This window comes from Cyclopterus lumpus, chromosome 19, assembly GCF_009769545.1.
Source record: "Cyclopterus lumpus isolate fCycLum1 chromosome 19, fCycLum1.pri, whole genome shotgun sequence".
In the NCBI taxonomy this organism is placed as follows: domain Eukaryota; kingdom Metazoa; phylum Chordata; class Actinopteri; order Perciformes; family Cyclopteridae; genus Cyclopterus; species Cyclopterus lumpus.
Genome location: NC_046984.1, coordinates 3,753,678 through 3,773,513, shown reverse-complemented (window position 1 = coordinate 3,773,513; position 19,836 = coordinate 3,753,678). Strand labels below are relative to the sequence as shown.

At 44.9% G+C, this 19,836-nt stretch overlaps 1 protein-coding gene across 4 annotated transcripts in view; it reads right to left on the bottom strand.

Annotated features, from left to right (window-relative positions):
* Positions 1–386: 386 nt before the first annotated feature.
* abcc3 (ATP-binding cassette, sub-family C (CFTR/MRP), member 3) overlaps positions 387–19,836 on the bottom strand; it is a 43,663-nt gene continuing 24,213 nt past the window's right edge. The window contains exons 9-31 of one of the 4 annotated variants that reach the window (XM_034559511.1): positions 19,488–19,665; positions 19,169–19,330; positions 18,906–18,998; positions 18,578–18,781; positions 15,268–15,414; positions 15,092–15,179; positions 14,636–14,702; positions 14,427–14,553; positions 12,929–13,105; positions 12,670–12,837; positions 12,025–12,208; positions 11,821–11,929; positions 11,316–11,472; positions 10,462–10,669; positions 7,903–8,216; positions 5,323–5,522; positions 4,388–4,514; positions 3,477–3,578; positions 2,885–3,031; positions 2,634–2,792; positions 2,190–2,356; positions 1,875–2,069; positions 387–1,191 (exon numbers count right to left, since the gene is read on the bottom strand). In XM_034559511.1, the coding sequence (XP_034415402.1) occupies positions 1,080–1,191; positions 1,875–2,069; positions 2,190–2,356; positions 2,634–2,792; positions 2,885–3,031; positions 3,477–3,578; positions 4,388–4,514; positions 5,323–5,522; positions 7,903–8,216; positions 10,462–10,669; positions 11,316–11,472; positions 11,821–11,929; positions 12,025–12,208; positions 12,670–12,837; positions 12,929–13,105; positions 14,427–14,553; positions 14,636–14,702; positions 15,092–15,179; positions 15,268–15,414; positions 18,578–18,781; positions 18,906–18,998; positions 19,169–19,330; positions 19,488–19,665 (3,592 nt within the window). In that variant the 3' untranslated portion in view covers positions 387–1,079. Of the gene's footprint in view, positions 1,192–1,874; positions 2,070–2,189; positions 2,357–2,633; positions 2,793–2,884; positions 3,032–3,476; positions 3,579–4,387; positions 4,515–5,322; positions 5,523–7,902; positions 8,217–9,362; positions 9,674–10,461; positions 10,670–11,315; positions 11,574–11,820; positions 11,930–12,024; positions 12,209–12,669; positions 12,838–12,928; positions 13,106–14,426; positions 14,554–14,635; positions 14,703–15,091; positions 15,180–15,267; positions 15,415–18,577; positions 18,782–18,905; positions 18,999–19,168; positions 19,331–19,487; positions 19,666–19,836 lie in introns of those variants that run through there. The other 3 variants (XM_034559513.1, XM_034559514.1, XM_034559515.1) reach the window with 3 other exon arrangements.

The window sequence follows — 19,836 nt, the reverse complement described above, 5'->3', positions numbered from 1 at the left end:
CCCAGTGAGGGGACTGGAGACTTCTGGTGGATCCCCGATTGGCTGTGAGCACACTCTAGTGGATGACTGGAATAGTTACATTCTCAGTTATTATATACACCAAGAGGTGTTCCTAATATTTTTGTTCACCCATTTATGTAAATCAATAATGATTTTAGCTACCAGTGCATTCAAATGAAGCAGCATTTTCTAGATAATAAACTGTCAATTAAGTGAATTTCATCCCACTTATATAATATACTCATTCAAAATTGGGAACATTTTCAGTCCTAATGAATTCTGTTCTTTAAATCTGATCATGGACCCCTAGATTAGATTTGATTACCTTAAATTGAAATATCATAAAAAACCAGCACAAACATTGTTCTTTCCTTCTTTTTTTTTTTTTTAATAAAGGCATTTTCACAATTCATATGTTGGTGGTACAGAATTCAAGTTTTAATAGATTTGGTTCACAAAAGAATCACATATTTAATTGAGCAAACTTCCCTAGATGAAACAATTATTTTAAAAGTAGCTTAAATAACGGTACAGTACAAAAATAAGTGGGTTTATCACAAAAGTGTATAGATTTTTTTTTTATCAGGAAAGTACAGTGGCACAGTATTTTTCTTTGTAGAAAAAAATTAAATAAAAAAGTTCCTCCTTTTTTTCTTCTCTCTCGTTGTTTTGCAGCAGACAGCCGGATAGAAGATGATACATTCACATGCTTTCTTCATCCCACTGGCAGAAGGCACTAAAGGGCAGACTTGGATCAACTAGTATTTGCACATATGGCTTGTTTTTTTCCTATTTAGATGCCAAACGAGACCACGTTTACCACCCAAGACAATACAGGCAGTGCCGGAAAGTTCAGACAATCACAGAAGAGCACGTAAATGTCCCGATGCGGGTTCAGACAAACACCACACCTGTGTGCAACTGCTAATCCATCCAAGTCTGCAAAGGAGTTCAGGCTTAATTCAAAACCTTCAGCGAGTGTCATGAAAATATAAAGGTACTCTTCAGTTCCACGTCCAGGTTGGAATGCAGAGTCCGACTGAGCCCTGGTTTGTAACATTGGGGGAAGAAAGGCGGTTCTACTGTGTCAGCCCTGCGTCTTTAGCCATGCCGTAGAAGACACCTCTCTGGGACAGGAGGTTTGTTGGAGTGTCGAACTCTGCTATCTGTCCCTTGTCCAACACCAGCACTCTGCAAGGAGAGAGGAGAGAGTAAGTTTTCAGATAAATGCATCTACATCTATATTTACAGGTCAATTCCACCTTCTTATTCATTTGTTTATTTGTGGCCTACAGTAGACGACAGTCTGGTTGCCGGTTTGGAGAAACTGACAAGAGCAAAGCAGACGGAGGGCAGCAGATACATTTGTTTTAGCCAAAAAAAACATCAATGCATGCTATATTTAGAATATATTGTCACTTTGCCATCAGATTTATTTTAACTACCTAACCCATCGAGGCAGCGATAGACCAGAAACTCCCGTGTTCGACAAGGCAAAATGTCCCGTGGCTCTGAGCATCCATAACGGCTTCAGCTCCTCCGTCGGCTGTCCGACCGCAAGGTAACGAGGTGAAAACATTCATAAAATGGCGCACGCATTTACATACGGATATTTTAAGGGTCTAAAATACATTTTGCTGCACAGCAGTACATTGCTTTGCTCCTGTCTGCACCTCCAAACAAAACAAGAACCTCATACAAGCCCCACTTCAAACAATCCAACATATCCGTGTTCACAGGCTTTACAGCTGATCTTTATCGGATCTTTGTTGATGGTGGTGACCTTTGTTTTATTAGTTAGGGTTGACCCTAGATCAGTGCTGGTTTTTAAAGGTGCATTTGTCCTTCAAAGCAAGTATTCATGTATATTGGACCTTGTGTAATCCATTATTGTGTTGAGTCGGTGAGCGATGGTAAAGACGGTGCAGTCTTCAAACTGAGTCCGAATGGTAGACTGGATGAGATCATCCGTCTCCAGGTCTACCGCAGCCGTAGCTTCATCCAGGATGAGGATCCTCGTCTTCCTCAGGAGAGCTCGAGCCAAACACACCAGCTGCCTCTGGCCCACACTGTAGACACAACGACACATGAAACTCAACAGAGCGCAACAGAGAGCCTCCGGTTAGCCTACTAACTAAAACTAATCATTCAAACGCTGGTTTACTGCATCTCTTGCCCTCTGAGCCAACCTGAGGTTCTCTCCTCCCTCGGAGCACTCCAGGTCAAGTTTTGCCGGCTGGTTGCTGACAAACTTGTGGAGGTGGGACTGTTGCAGAGCTCTCCACACTTCTTCATCACTGTACTTCTCGAAGGGGTCCAGGTTCATCTTCAGTGAGCCTGAGAAGAGCACGGGCTCCTGTGGCAGAGAAGAACACGATGCAGGCGTGGAATCAAAACAGACGACACAGTCGCAAATCCAGCAAGAGACATTCTGCAATTTCCTTTGTGATTTTGGTGGCTTTTCAGTAGCTTTTAAACAAAAGCATTAACACTACATTATACGTCTGAAAATAGTTTTAAATGCTCATCTTAAGTTCCCAGAGCTCACGGTGAATTACTGTATTTATCTAACAACCAGTCCACAACAAATGTGTCAAGCTAAAGTATTTTCCTCTCGTCCGTGTGTTGTGTACCTGTGGAATGATGGTGAGTCTGGACCTCAGGTCGTGCAGCCCTAACTCGGATATCTTCACCCCGTCGATGGTGATCTCTCCGGCTGCAGCTTCCAGCAACCGGAAGAGGCAGAGCGTCATGGAGGACTTGCCGGCCCCTGTGCGACCCACGATACCAATCTGTATGGAAACAAACACACAGCAGGGATTAGTGAAACCCGCTGACCCACATTGTGTTTGCATATTGATTGCCTCGCCACAGCCCCCCCAACCTTCTCTCCTCCTTTGACGCTCAGCGTGAGGTTCTTTAGGACCAGATCCAGCCCCTCTCGGTACCGAACACTGTAGTCGTGGAACTCCACGTTCCCCTCCGTGGGCCACTCGGGTGGGGGCTTCTTGTCCTCCACCTCCCAGGGGGCCTGTGAACACAAAAGCAGCATTTCTGACGAGGAAAACTTTCTGAACAACTAATCAGCCTGTTTGGGATTTGTTTATCACAACAACAAAAAACTCAGAGTCACTGAGGGCTGCCAAACATTTATTCCACCTCTGAGACACACTGGATGCTCCAAACAAAAGTGTTCATTAACAACTACAGCAGCTCTAGAAGGGACACCTACTGTGATGGCTGCTGAAAGAGTAGCAACAGAGGGGCCCTTGTTGGCACCAGGTAACCTGACATGTCTGGATCTAGTTAGAGTTTATAGGTCCTGTGTTGTTTGAGAACTTGACTTGGCAGCAAGATAGTTTTTTGGAATGCGGGTAAATGCATGCTTTTTAACTGCAGCACACACACACACACACACACACACACACACACACACACACACACACACACGCACGCACGCACACACGCACACATACCTCTGTCTTGGTCTCAGAGTACTCCTTCACTCTCTCCACTGCTACTATGTTGCTCTCCAGATCTGAAGTCATTCGCACCATCCAATTCAGCGACATGGTCACCTATAAAACAAAACGTGCAAGTGTTTTTTTAAATTCCGTATAAAGTGTTTCAGTGAGACTTGGTAGGTACTTCTGATGTTCACCGTGGGTACCTGGAAAGATTGTGGAGCAGCTAAACTAATTTGAGACTTACCGCCTCCAGGTCACATCCCAGAGATATCACATTCACGAGAATGGGACGTACGCTCAGACAACCCATAATAATAACGCCTCAGACCATGGCTGTTGCCGACGCAGATGCATAACAATATAAATTCAATAAAAAATATATACATATATTGAATCAGCTCCAACACCTGAACAATTGAGAGCGTATGAAAATGTTATGAAGCAGAGCAGAGATCTACACAGTTATACAGTAATGTATAAATGGTAGAAATAATTCGCTATCCATAAAAGATTATTAGCTGACAGTCGGGTAAAAAGCAACAACTGGTGGATAGATGGTTGAAATAGTTAAAGATAGATGAAAGCTAAAAGTCTCCTAACTGAGATGACCTGCTCAATGGGTTAAAAAGTCTGATAGTCGGTCATAACGAGCAACCCATCACTCATTTCCCAAAAAAAAACATGATTAGTTCAACTTCAACTGAAAAAATATTGAAAGTTATTTGTAACGTCAACTTGTAGAAAGACCTGAATTAATGCGACACATTTTATGATAAAGGTCTGGTGAGATAGACACCATACTTTGACCTAACTTACCTATGTATCCTCGGACTTTTAAACATTGCTAACCTCAACTGCTGCTTTTGACATAACGTATGTACTCCACATGAATCATAGACCTGTAGAGAGTCGCCTCGTACCTGCAGGGCGTAGGACACCGACAGACCCACGAGGCCCGGGTTCAGATTATCTTTTCCAGTCACGGCAAACAGGGCAGCAAACAACACGATGCAGTTCCCGATGAACTCGATGCGCACTCCGAGCCACCTGTGTGAGAGCGTTGCAGCAGGGTTACAGGTCATAGGTCACAGCAGTGTAGTGTATGGTAAGAGAACATTGTAGCTACTGAACGTGTAGCTACAATGTAGCCGAGTGAACGTATCCCACTGCAGCGAGTGCTTGAAACTCTGCTGTATTTTGGACTTCGTGAAACATCTGGCAGCAGCTGTGTTCCAGTGTTGAAACATTTACATTTTTGTCTCCGCTGCCCGGTTTACTTCGGCGAGGGCTGCAGCTTTAGTTTTGTTCCGATATTGAAAACAGGCAAGTCAGCCCTTTTCACTTCCCCCACAGGATGGATGTGATGGAGTGGGCTTGTTTACTTAGCGCGTGTGTTGGATAAGTGATTAGCGAGCCTGCAGGAGGCCGCTGAACGCCAGCATGTGTGGGAACTCCGCCAGAGAAAGCTGGACTCTCTCACCCTCATGGGAAATCCATCAGTTGGTTGATAAACATACTCAATCAAACAGCTGTCATATCTAAATGACACTCTGTAAATTCAAACGCTTATGTGGCTTATTTGAAGTTTTCTTGAGGAAGATTTAAAATTCAAAAAAGGGGGACTGCAAGTCATCGGAGCAAAGGTGAAAATACCAACGCTGCTGTGGGTTTTTATAAAAGCTTCATGTTTTTTTAATCCTCACAAACATGCAAGTGGAAATGAAAAGTTGTGCTTTTTATACAGGGGTCGAATATTTCTGTGAATATCTGGAATATATAAACAGCCTCATTCAAGGTTAAAACAGAAGACGACACGCACTGGAAAACAGCTGCAGTAAACGGGACACTCGCTCACCTGTTGGACACTATACCCGGGTAGTAACTCTTTTGGTTCTCGTCCACCTTCATATCGCTCATCACAACAAAGGCAGAGTGTCTGCCGTAGGCTCGGATTACACTGCTGCCGGTGACGGTCTCGGAGAAATGGGAGTAAATGGGCGAGCGGCTGACTGACTCCAGGCGCTTGAGCTGCCGAGACGTGGCGACATAAAACCTCTACAGAGAAACAAACACAACATTACAACTGAACGAGCTGTCGCCGGTGCTCAAAAACAATTATGATGCACACGGACAAGCCCACGCACCCACGCATATGCACACGCACACACACACACACACACACACACACACACACACACACACACACTCGCACACATGCAGAGTCACAAAGAAAGCCTGTGTGAGCAAAACATCTGCAGTGGTCATTTGACATTCCAGTGCAGAGGTTTTTGGAGGTCACATTAGTCTCCAGAGTTCACGGACCAATCGCGTGAAATATCACCTGTTGCACGATAACTTGGTACAGGAAGTAAAATGGGTTGAACTGCAGGTGTTTTGTTTTGTCATCACACATGTTTTTTTTTTTTTAAATAATACATTCATGATCTAAGAACAAAATACAATTACTTTGGCATTTTGAAAAGCTTAGTAGTTCATCATATTTGTGCAGAGAGCAGTTTTGGCTTTCATTTGCAGAATTTCGACATGTATCATTTAAGCAGAAGCTATGATTAGAGACACACGAGGCAGCAAAGACGTAGGCCATGCAGGATGGATGGATTGCCATGACAACGCCACAGGAATAGTATGAGCTTGTGTTAGTACAGCTGGTTTTGATCATTTGGAGGTCCAGTTAGGGTAAACGCACACAGACCAGAAAGAAAACCTGTGAATCTCTCCTCTAAAATAAGTTTAGTGACTACTTGTACACTGTTCTTACTGATTTGTGAGTAGTTACAGATTACAGATTCTAAATATGTTAGGGAAATGCTTTAAAGTTGTATTGACTATCTTTTTGTCCTCCTAGACTTTTTCCTGATCCTTAAGGCGAAGACAACATTTTTAAAAGCAGCAGAGGACTGCAGAGATATCCTGGTTTGTATTCCCTAGTATGGGCAAGTCTCATGCCAGAGCTGATGTAACCCGGTGACATCATCGAGGTTATTTCATTTTGTTTTTCAAAGTCTGGATAGCTCCCCACAGAAAACATTACACAACTGTTTATACAGGCTGATAAGTAATCCTCATGACAAGTGAACTACATTTCAAAAAATGTGCCCCTTTAACCGGCTGTAAGAGCAGAGATATGCCATGCCGTGTCATCTTTAGGTCAAGTACAGGAGTGTGTGTCATCACATCTAAATTGTCCATTACAATGCTACACGTTAACCTCATCTCTTAATATCTCAATATGAACACAAAGAAGAGCCACGCCATATTTTAACTTGTGAGAATCAAATATTCTAATCACATTCATATTTGCAAGCCACAAGCAATTACGTTGCAAAGAATTAGTTTGGATGAATTAGTACGGGAGCCCTGAATGAAAGTGAGAAGAAGAACTTCTGGTCATCCATTTCGTCTGATCGAGTCTATACGACTTTACAACAGGTGGAAAGGGTTTTATTTTTTATTTTAAATCAGGATAATTCTTTAGTGTTTGTTGTTGTAATACTCACGTTGTCCACACGAGGCTGAAGTGCATCGATCACTCCATGTTGGAAACAGGACTTTCTAAGCCTTCACGATTTCTACCAGGTGAGATTTAATTTACATAATCTTGTAATCAAGGAATGCTCAACAAAAAAGTAAAAGTTATTTTTTACGGTTGGAAGAAGAAGAAAAAAACACAAGAGAAAAAGCTATTTAGATCAGACTTAAAAAATAGATCACCAGAATTGTTTTTCACTCACTTTCCGCTCAGGGTTTCCTTAAATTTGCCTTATTAATAATGTTTACACAAATTAAATAACTACTGCAGCCATCAAAACTAACCAAACCAACATCAACAACTGCTGTTCTCCAGCGACCGTAGTTCACCCGGCTCTGACAGCCCGGACCCTGACAGACAGACAGAGATGCTCCTGCGGCAGCAATAACCTTCATTAGGCCTCAGAGGGCAGACGCTACTGCAGCAACCCACTACAGCAGAGCGGTATGGTGACAATACAAAGGAACAGCACAGATACCGTTTGACCCACAGCTTCTTTCTGTTGGTAGACGGAGTAGCAGAACAGCAGTTGAGCTTAGTTCTGATCCAACACTGGGAAGTACAACTAGTGGGATTATCTCTGCCTCCAGAGCAGCTCTGCCTCTGAATACAAATGTATATATAACTGAATTTAAGATGTGTGTGTAGCCAACTAAACCAGGTGGTGGTGCTGCTGACCAGAGCTTCCGCAGTCTTTAAAACTACGCTGGGCCATTAACGCCCCAGCCAGCTACCACTACACTGCACCTACAGCCCTAGAACAGCAGTGGCTGCCTCAACCACATACAACGGTCTACCAGCTCACACACACACACACACACTCTCTCTCTCTCTCTCAGACATGCATGTTGTATTAATGAATGAGTGGACTTGTTTCCTATTTACCTGAACCCACCAATAGAACAGCATTAACGGGGCTATGACTATGAGGAACATTGGGGTGAGAGCAGAGCATATGAGCAGCACATTCAGTGTGTACCAGAAAGTGCGCATCCATATGTCAATATTGTCTGGGATCTGGGAGTCTATTGTATCCACGTCTTTACTGAAGCGGTTCAGTATGCGCCCAGTGGGGGTGCTCTCGAAGAAGGTCTGCGGAGCTCGCAGGACCCCCTGGAGCATGTTGTGGTGCGTGAGCTTGGCCGCCCGCAGCATACAGTAGGCCCGGCACAACAGGCAGTTAGCCAACAACAGCGCACCTGCGGGGAGGGGGGAGGGGGGAGGGGGAGGGTCAAGTGTGACAACACAACAACACCTGCGTTAAATGGATTAAGACCTGTTCCTTATGTCTAATGAATACGTGTGCCGCAGAGCAACAGAAAAACATCCCTTCTTGTGCGCCACCAGTTCCCTAAAAGTAGAGATGGGGAAGGAGAATGAGGAGGAGGGGGTGGGGGGGGGGGGGACTTTACCATCATATGCCTAATCAGTTGTGACTTCACATGGCCGTACATTGTGACTCTGTACAGCTACGCTGCTTTTAAAAAAAAGCTTTATTTCACACTGACTCCGATACCTCGCCGCATGAAACGTATCACAAATATCCTTCTGGAAGGTAAAGTAAGGCCAACTAGTCTGCAGCTTAAGGAAATCCTGTTTGATGTGGATCGGCCACATGATGCTTGATGCCTTCTGGTCACGAACCTGACGGCATCCCAGTGTTTAGAACAGTAACTGATGAATCTCATTGATGACTGACAGGCGGCTAACAGCTAAATAAAAACTGTGTGCGACACAGTGGTTTTAAAGAGAACACTTGTATTTGAATATTATGAGGAAGATGATGTTGTTGTTGTTGTTGTTGTTGTGTGATCCGCAGATACTCACACACAAACTACCTTTATCTGACCAGACAACATCTCTGCTACTTTACAACAACTTTACTATTTCAACTGGAAACTCATGCTCCATATTTTTACTTTAGCAACAATAAATAAATAAAAAGACTTCACGATCCCATTACAATCCCATGACTAAAAAAAAATCCAGACACTGCTGGCCCACATCATATGAAGTGGCTCCAGTTGTATTAACACTGGTCCACCACTAGATGGAGGTCCTGAACTACGAAAGGCAGAGTAATGGTACTTTTGCATAAGTCAACCTATCTCCTGTGCACTTCATTGGGGCTGTGTTGCTCACCCCAACAGTGTGCACATCTTTTTGGAGTGTGTGGAAGCAGGCTCATCACTGACAACATCACAGGCCACAGGAGGGACACAGGCTGGCATTGAGAAGGTTAATAAAGCTGCTGCTCCAACATGCATGCGGAAAAATTAAAGAAATTAAAAAAAAAGGAGGAGAGGCTCATCGGGCACACAAGCAACATTTTCCCGCTCGAGTACCTGCACAAAGATGTATACGAAAGCCAGCGGCGCTATGACAACGGCAAAGATGGGTGTGCTGGAAACGATAACTATCATGTTGGAGAGAGAGGCGAAGAAGGTGGCCAGGAACATGAGCACGGTGGAGGGAAGAGCCTCGTCTATGATGTAGATGTCCTTGGAGAAGCGGTTGATGATGCGCCCTAAAGGCGTGGTGTCAAAGAAAGACTGGGGCGTGTGAAATTTGTTGGTGAGCAGGTTAAAGTGCAGCTTCCGCGCTGCGCCGATGTTCCCCATGGCTAGTGTGAAGGAACAGATCAGGACCAGGATACCTGAGATGGGGTTGAATCAGAGGAGTAGGAATGGAGGGGGGGGGGGGGGGGGGAACAAATATTGTTTTTTACTGCGGCATGAGAAAGTAATGGAATTACTGGCAGACACAGTCAGCGTCTGTCAACTACACATCCGCAGCCACTTCCTCCGGCCGGCTTATTGCAGAAAAAAGATGAAATAAAAACGTTCAACTGGCTGCAAGGCAAAAATACATTTGGTTTATTTCAACACAGTCTGCAACGAGATGCTGATGAGGGTGGAACAGGCATTTGGCACCATGTAGTAAAAGCAGCTGTTCAGCAATAATGTCGGCACCATGATGTGGCAGCACATAACACCTGGAAACACAATGGTTGGATCTCTCCAACATGATCAGCAACGCCACAACCCAAATATAAATGTATATGGGAGCAGGTAACTATGGTACGATGTACAGATTACGTACAGATTTTGAAGTCTTCTTTCCCCCTCGCTTTTCTTTTTGCCTTCTATTCTTTACTTTTAAATAAAAAGAGGTTGCCTATGCATTTGTCAGTAGGTCTTAAATGTCTACATATACATGCACACATTGGTAAATAACACAGGCAAAAGAAATGTGTGGATTAATTCAATATATAAATCGAATCGATAATGAAGGCACTCCTGTGATGAACATTTCAAAACATAAAAACCTCTCAGACAGAGAGGAATAAAAGGCAGCTTCTGTAGAAATGCATACACATGACTGGGTCTTAAGAAGACTTTTTGCTTCTTATAATGCTCATTGTGACACTCAAATGTTTCTTACCTTGTGCAAGGCCCAGTGATGCGTACACCCCCACCCGCATATGAACATTCTCCTGGGTCTGATTGGTCAAAGCGTCATTGGTCCACTGGCTGAGCCAGATGTTCCCTCCGATGGCTGCTGCGCTCTGGCAGCCGTACAGGAAGCAGATGAACACCGACAGCAGAAGTCCCACCGCCTTAGCGTACTCCAGGAACACCTTTGTTTTTACCTGGTGAGGGGGGGCAGCGTTGAGTCGAGGTCGGCTCAGACAGCCTCGATGACAACGGTTTTAAAATGACAATGACGTGTTATCGCTTCCTCCAAGGAGGTTATGTTAATCATGGAGTGATCACCAATGTGCCCTTAGAGATATGTATATCATTGCATTTGTTGATTTCTATACACAAGGATTTGTTGCAACATTATGTCTGTGGAGAGGATTTGAGGATATGATGACAAAGAAGTTCAGATTTAGTAAACTTTGTAAATGAGCTATTTTGAAGCTAATATTGAACTATTATAATAACTATTACTTTGATGAGATCAGACCCGGTGCTTCATCTGGGATCATTTTTTCAGAAACGGTGCATGCAGGTAGATGTGATTTGATCTGTCTACAGCCGGAGGAGTCTATGATCGCAAATGATTAGTAGGGAAATATTATCTACGTAAGTATTGTAAATATGTCTCAAGAGCTCATTCCTCCACAGCTTGGCATTTGAATTAGATCCGTCTTTTCAGTGCATTAGTATCTTAGTATATTGCCAAAACTTTGCTCTTAAATTGAAAAGCTACAGGCCTCAGCAAAAGGTCTATCTGTACGTCTGTAAAACAGAAGTGGCTGATTAAAGAAATCTGCAGGACAAAAGACTGACCCTGCCGGTTTCCGCCGTCTCCGCCTGGATGAGTTTCTGCATCTCGTGTGGCGCCTTCTTCTCCTGTTGGTCGGAGTGTATCCTCTGGCTGCAGCCGTGTCTCCTCACCGAGCGGCCTTTAGGGTTCTCTCCGTCTACTGAGATGATGCTGATCTGCCTGCGAAAGGGAGCAAAGATGACCTCCGTGTAACGGCCACACTTAGCACCTCGCGGTCGCACGTCTCCGCCGGCCAGTTGAGTTGCAGTTCACGTCCATGTCTGTTCAAAATGGCATCATTTTATCCAATTAAGACATCCCATACGGGCAGCCCAAAAAAACACACATCGCCATTGAGCGGGCAGTGAGATTTACCAGAAAAACATTCAAGAGGATGTATCACCAAATAATAATATCCCGCTGGTCGTAGTTTACTGTCTGGCACTGATCTCTGATCTCATTCACGAGAAAAGTGATTGTATGAAATATGCATCCTTGTAGGTGGTTGGAAAGAAATAGTTCCTCTACCTTCTGAAATTCCTCTTGGCCTTATTGATCACCGGCTCGTTGTCCACTATGTCTGTGAGGTTGCTAAGGGCGTCTTCGGGGAACAGTTCCTCTTCTTCAATCAACTCCTCTGTGGAAAGCATGTTAGCCGTATGTTATGGAGCTTTTTTGCTTTCAATGAAAATGTGAGGTGATATAGGAGGGAAAAAGAAAGTGATGCTCTACCAGTGGCCTCTTCCTCCTCTACGATGTCCTCCAGGGCGTAGTTCCTGAGAAACTCTGCGAAGGCTCCGTTCTGTTTGAGCAGCTCCTGGTAGGAGCCCATCTCCGACACCCTGCCCTCCACCATCACCATGATGTTATCCACCTGAGGCAGGAAGCTGATGCCATGTGTCACTAGAATACGTGTCTGTCAAACAACAAAAGAAACATTGGTTGTTGCTTTTTCTTTGATGTGATAAACTACTAAACACATCATATCACAGACAAACACAGGCACACCTTTTTATTACGAGGTCAACTTCAATTACGTATTCAATGATAACATTTGCACTTTACCAGCAGACCCCAGTCAAACAGGAAGTCACCCAGCTCTTATCAGAAACCTGGGTGATATATGTGTAAAAAAACTGATAAAAGATCGCATTTCCTCACACACACACACACACACACACACACACACACACACAACTTCCTCTATTGAAACGATAGTCATGACAGCAGTTCTCTGAGGCTGCGTCATATATTTACGAACCATTCGGTATATTGTAGGTCCTTCATGTCTGGAGTGTTGTTGACATGGGCTTTTTATATCAAAAACTGGTATAAAAAAAAGACGATGACGAGAACCCGGACGTAGACTCTTCTCACCTTGCCCTTTAGCACCCCCTCTGGACCGATGAGGTTGTCAAAGATGTGTTTGGCCACGTGGGCGTCCACAGCCGACAGCGGGTCATCCAGGAGGTAGATGTCAGTGTCGCTGTACAGGGCTCGGGCCAGACTCACCCTCTGTCTCTGCCCACCGGAGAGGTTGATGCCCTATTTTCAGCGGTATAATGTATAAGAAAGAAGAAGCAAAGCTGGCTTCTGAGAACAGAAACAAAAAACACTTTGCGTCTCTTTTTTGTACCTTCTCGCCTATTTCCGTCATATCTCCTCCAGGCAACACTTCCAGGTCAGGAGTTAGGGCACAGGCCTCCAGAACGCAGCAGTACTTCGGCTCATTGTAGGGTTTCCCAAACAGGATGTTGTCCCGCAGGGTGGCATTCTGTATCCAGGCCTGCTGGGGTACGTATGCCACTGATCCCTGAGGAGAGGCCCACCAAGTGCAATTAGCAACCGGCCAGAAAACATCTATATCTATATACATACAGCCATATTATATTTACATTTAGATTAATCACTTCACTCTACTTGAATGACCGTACAACCAGGGTCAGAGCCATCTTTCCGAGAGTAAGACAAGAAGATCGATACCACTCTTGTGTGTGTCCGTTAAATATAAAGCTTAATGCAAACAGGTGATTAGCTTAGCTTAGCATAAAGAAATTCAATAACTGACACAATGCACTTTTTGGATTTCTCTGCCCAAAAAACTAAATGTAAAAACAACAGGCCAGGCTAGACGTTCCCCTGTTAATCCTCATGAGTGGAATCGATCTCATCGAACTCTGAAAGAAAGCAAATCATTTCACAAATGTTGGTATTTTATCTTAAACCTTGTGTGCATTATTTTCTTTTGCATTATTTTTCAGTGTGTTTGCTTTGTCAATGACATTTACAGTTACCAGTGAATCACTTCACTGACCCTGACTTGTGTGCTAAGGAGTGCATACAGGGGGATATGAACAAAGTCCAACTGACTGATTGATTGTCATCTCCTTTTCTGTCTTTTGTGAATGTATGCACACAGAATAAGAGCTGGTACTCTCACATGACCAGCATATATAATAACAAATAATAAAGGGTTGTTACTGTCATATAAACAAAGACTTGAGAGATGCTAAAATGCTCCTTAGAGTCGGTGAGAAACCTCTTTTACATCGATCTGTGTAAGGGAAGAGTATTTCACCTACACTCCTGGCTCCATACAATCTAAATGCAGTCATAACTTTTTTTAAAAGCCATCTAGTTACTAACAGCATGGCAAGACTACGCATAATAAAAATACAAGGCGTTTTCTCATTGCTGACATTTTTGATTTCACACCTGTCCTGTACCTTCAGCCCGTCCTTTCGTGTTAGACTGAGGACGGACTGGACACTACAGCGACTCTCTATCGCCTCTGGAGGTATAAGCGGTATTACAAGACAGGACTTGGCCGGGGGCTAGCTGGTTAGCATAGCTCATTTCAGTAGAAATCTTTGCAACACCATACACGGATGTCTTTGACCTCAGGTCAACTGCGTAACCTTTTCTTATCTCGCTGATAATGTTTGAGATAATGTTTTAATTTTCTGAAGTTTTGAAACAACATTCTGACCAGACCTTAAACATTGCACCGTCAACGTGAAAACATTGATTCGTGCAGCTTTAAAAAAAAAAAATAGGGATGGGGAAAACAAAAGGAGATCAATGAACCAACTTACTTGCTGGTTTGTTTTACGGATAATGAAAAGAAGTCCTACCCGAGTAGAAACCTCTCCTTCCAGTTTCTCGACTTCACCGAGCAGCGCCGAGATCAGAGAGGACTTCCCACAGCCGACGTGGCCCACCACTGCCAGCAGGGAGCCCTGCGGCACCATCACGTTGATGCTGCGAACACACGGCGTTCACATGTTTGTGCTCCACATATGACAACAGAGAAACACATGAGGTGTAGCTTTCCATGACATACTTGTGCAGAACAGGAGGATCTTCTTTGGCCCAGGTGAACTTCCCGTTGACGACCGTCACTGAAAACTCTGTTGAGAAAGAAAAGTCGTGAATTTCTTTTCTTTTCAGATGTGGTCCGACTGAACTGCATTCTTTTTAAGCATCTAGTCATTCAAGAGCTCTTCAGGCTTTGAGTCACTGGGGAAGTGGGTCTGTAAGTGGGAAGCAGTGACTCTGCTCTCAAGCCTCGTATCTATAAGAGCCTGTTGAGGTCACACAGCGGAATGATGACAGCGCACATTTTCTCCGGGTATTGCAACCATTAAAGTTTGTTAAAGCATGTGCAAAGAAAAACGAAATACATTTTCTCTTGTGTTAATGACTTTTTTCAGAAATGCTAAAAAAAAGAAGAAGAAAGAAATCTGACTGAAGCTGGACAAAGTGGTAAATCAAAAGGAGGAGACGTGTCTAATTTCACCTGTGGCTGTGTTGTTTCTGTCTACTGAACTCGGGTCCAGCTCATCGTGACTCAGGAAACGTTGGATTCGCTTCAGCGAGACGCTGGCCTGCGACGCAGAACAAACACACGGGCGCTCAATGAAAACCTGGAGCAAGGAAGAGGAGAAGAGAACGAGAGGGGGGAAACGTGCCTACCTGCACGAGGCTACTGATGACTTGGGGCAGCATGTTGAGAGGAAACCTGAGGATGTTGAAGAGCGAGAGCGATACGAAGGCTCTCTCCGCGTCTAGGATGTTGTTCTCATCTACGGTCACATACACGGCAAACGTCGTCAGGGCAACCTGGGAACACATCGGCAAACAGGCCGCTTAGAGGCCGAGGTCCATCAGTTTACCGTCGAGACGCCACACACACACACACACACACACACTAAGCAGCAGTGACCTCATTATCAGCAGATGGTGACATTCACCACATTACAGAGTTTATCACCGACACACACCGGCTCTCGACTGGTAAAGTGTCCATTTATCTGATAAATAAACCATCCATGACCACGAGATCAATCAGCTCCAATAGTATTCCCTCGGTTGTCATGGCAGACATTTCTCTGCTTTACTTTGACAAAACTATTACCCATCATGGTTATGATTTGGGTCAGTACACAGGCTGATGAGAAGCGGAGTGGAGTGCTCCACCGCTGGCTGAACTTGAGCGTGTCCAGCTTGGCTTTGCAATGAATGATTAAATGGAGTTAAATTTGACTTTGCACATGAAGAAGTTGAACATTTTTAGAAGAACAGAACAGCCTTTTATCACGATCAAACCAACAAATAAAGATTCTGAAAAACATATCGATGCTTTTATTTCGAATAGATTATACTATCGCTCTTTTTGCTGGTCATTCGAATCTGTCAATTGAAAAAAATTAACTTTAACAGGACTGTGCTGCCCAAAAATAACCAAAATAATGGAGAGAGAGATAAGAGTGTAATACCCCGGTTTGAGCTACTCTTCATCGGCTCCCAGTCTTTAACTCTCTACTTTACGAGCTCTTAGATCTTCTCCTGCTGGGTTTTTAATACAAACAATTATACGCAAAAGAATGTTAGCAGCACATATTGTGTTTTAAACAATTCCCCAAAATGATGCGATATCCTACCAAGAACTATAAGAGGGTACCTTTATCTGTTAACATTTTAAACAGCTGAAAGCCTATTTATTTAATTTGACTTAAATTAATGTAATTATTCTTACTAATCTTTCACATTTTGTGTATTTGCTCTTGTTTAAATGTGTTTTCATTTTTTAGTTTTCATTGTAAGCACCTTGAGCTACATCTTGTAGAAGTGTTTCTAAAATAAATAAGATGTCTTAAATTATTCCTACATTTAGTCCCTAAATCTTCTGCACTTGTTATGCACTGCCCATGTTGCTTTGAAATGCTGACTGAGGTAATGGTTTTGGAAGCGTTGAATGATGACCCAATGATTGTCCAAGCTGATCTTGACACTAAGCCAAATCTATCCAAGCCTCCGGGTTGCCGCCACGACAGGCACCGATGACCTTCCGGCCACAGCCCCGAGCAGCCGCGTCCACAATAGAGGCTTTGAACAAGGTCCACTCGGATTCCATGTCCCCAGCCTCCCTCGGGATTTGTGAGAAGTTCTTCCGGAGGTGGGAGTTGAAGACCTCCCGGACAGGATCCTCTGCCAGACGTTCCCAGTTCACCCTCACTACACGTTTGGGCTTGCCAGGTCTTTCTAGCCGAATCCCCGCCATCTGATCCAACTCACCACCAGGTGGTGATCAGTTGACAGCTCTGCTCCTCTCTTCACCCGAGTGTCCAAGACATACGGCCGCAGATCAGATGATACGATTACGATCATTGATCTCCGGCCTAATGTGTTCTGGTACCAGGTACACTTATGAGCCACCTTATGTTCGAACATGGTGTTCGTTATGGACAAACTGTGGCTAGCACAGAAGTCCAACAACAAAACACCATTCGGGTTCAGATCGGGCAAGCCGTTCCTCCCAATCACGCCCCGCCAGGTTTCTCTGTCATTGCCCACGTGAGCGTTGAAGTCTCCCAGGAGAACTATGGAGTCGGCAGGCGGCGCCCTTTCCAGGACCCCTCCCACCGACTCCAAGAAGGCCGGATACTCCGAAATGCTGTTCGGTGCATAAGCACAAACAACAGTCAGAGCCTTACTCCCCGCAACCTGTAGGCGCAGGGAGGCGACCCTCTCGTTCCCCGGGGAAAACTCCAACACAGCGGCGCTCAGCCGGGGGCTCGTGAGTATCCCCACTCCCGCCCGGCGCCTCTCATCCTGGGCAACTCCAGAAAAGGACAAAGTCCAACCCTTCTCCAGGAGCTTGGTTCCAGAGCCCATGCTGTGGAGGTGAGCCCAACTATATCTAGCTGGTACCGCTCCACCTCCTGCACCAGCTCCGGCTCTTTCCCCGCTAGTGAGGTGACGTTCCACGTCCCTAGAGCTAGTCTATGCCGCCGGCGATCGGCCCGCCTAGGTCTCCCGCCTGGCCCGCCGCCCGGTCTACATAGCACCCGACCCCGATAATTCTCCCTGCGGGTGGTGGGTCCACAGGGTGACTGCTGCTCCATGATGTTTTTTCGGGCTGAGCCCGACCGGGCCCCATGGGCGAAAGCCCGGCCACCAGACGCTCGCCGACGAGCTCCCCTCCTGGGTCTGGCTCCGGGAGGGTGCCCCGGTTTCCCTTGTCCGGGCAAGGTAGCTTCAGTCCGTGGGCTGCTTATCATCAGGGTTTATATATATATATATATATATATATATATATATATATATATATATATATATATATATAAAATAATATGTCTATTTTATTTGATTTTTTAAAGAGATGAATAAGAGGATCGTATGTTGACTTTGAGTGGTATATTGCTGCTGCTGTGGTTCTACTGGTACTTATAAACGGTACGGCCACCCATTGCCAAACACCACTTCCCATAAACCGATTCTCACTGACTCATGCTTATGATGAAAAAAATGTCATTTTGCAAATGCATTATTTAGGAAGTGTAAAAAAAAAAAAATGACAAACTAAATAAATACTAACTATGACCTGAAAACTTCAGTTTCTAAACAAATGAGCTCCTAACTAATTTCAAATAAAAGTTGCAGTAAATTCTTGTGTGATTGTGTTCATGGCTGTCAAACATGATCTTTGGTCTCATGTAGACTGCCTGGAGGCAACAAGACTTCCTCTAACGAGCCCTAATTGGGAAACAACAGAGCAGATTCTCATGTTGTCAACTTCATAAAAATACATACTACGAACACATTTTTGCCGACACTTGTAAAAAGCCTGTTTGGATTTGCTCCGTCTCATATTCAACTTTCACTTCACACAACGAAACGGGATGAAGAAGGCCACTGCTTATCACGACATTCACCTAATGCCTAATTCCTGACCAATCCGCTTCACAGCGGTCTCTTTCAGACATCTGGACTGAGCCCCTACCAGGAAGGGGGCACTGGTCCAGGCCATGGTGGACAGCGCTCCCAGGTAGGCGGTCTTGCGCAGCACATTGAGCTCCTTCTGCCGAATGGCGAGGACCTTTTCTTTGAAGGAGTTCTCCCAGGCGTAAAGCTTCAGGACTTTGATGCCGTTCAGGATCTCGTTCATCAGCTTGATACGAGAGTCCTTGTATTGCATCTGCTCCACCTGGGGATGGAGGGGGAGAGCGGAGGAAGAAGTCGAGGACAAGGAGGCAAACTGTTCTTTATCTGGGAAGTCGTAGACTAACCAAAGAAACAGAGAGAGGTGGACACGGATGGACGGCTCATACCTGGTAGGCTCGCGTCTTCATGGCGATGACGGCATTAAAGGGGATCAGCATGATCATGACAGCCAACCCAGCCAAAACAGACGGGCCGAGGTTCTGTAAAATCAGTGAATCACTGCAAAATTAAATTCAAAAGAAATGCAGCGATAAAGCGCAGGTCATACTGCATACATTACATAAATATGTGTGCATGTAAACAAACTGCAGAGGGGCAATGCCGAGTCATGACCATCTTCAGTCGCTCGCCGTGGAATCTATGCACGTACCTGCCAGAGGAAATATAGTGCGAGCATAATCTGAAGAGGGGCGGACCACAGCAAGTTGAGGAAGGTGGTGAGGTCCATGAACCTCTGTGCGTCCACCGACATCAGGTTGACTACCTCTCCGACTGTAGATGAACGCTTGGCAGCGTTAGTTATCACCAGCGCCTGCAGAACAACGATGGGGGGGGGGGGGGGGGGGGGGGGGGGGGCCATAACTGTACCGATCACTGAAGTAAATGTATTTTCTGTGATGCATACTGCATTTCCTGTGGGCGTGCATTTATGTATCCGGACAACTGAGATGTTCAGAATGACCGCATACCTTCCTGTAGATAGCTCCTATGACGGCCGTGCGTATATTCATGCCGGTGACGAAACAGTACTGAAAGTGACGGTGGAGGATGAGGGTCTGCAAGACGGCCGTGAAGAACATGAGGAAGGCCAGCGAGTAACCCCACCAATCGGGGGCACCCTTCTGCTTTGTGAACGAGATCAGCATCCTTTAAGAGTGAGGGCGGGCGGGGGGGGGACGACACACATAGGTTTAGATCACAACAATGAACTTCTCCGTAAAGACCCGTGCTGTGCAGAGGTACGATACACTACTCTCAACACACACTTTTGCTACGATAATGGCCCCAGAACAGCAGCAAGGGTTTACACCAAAAAAT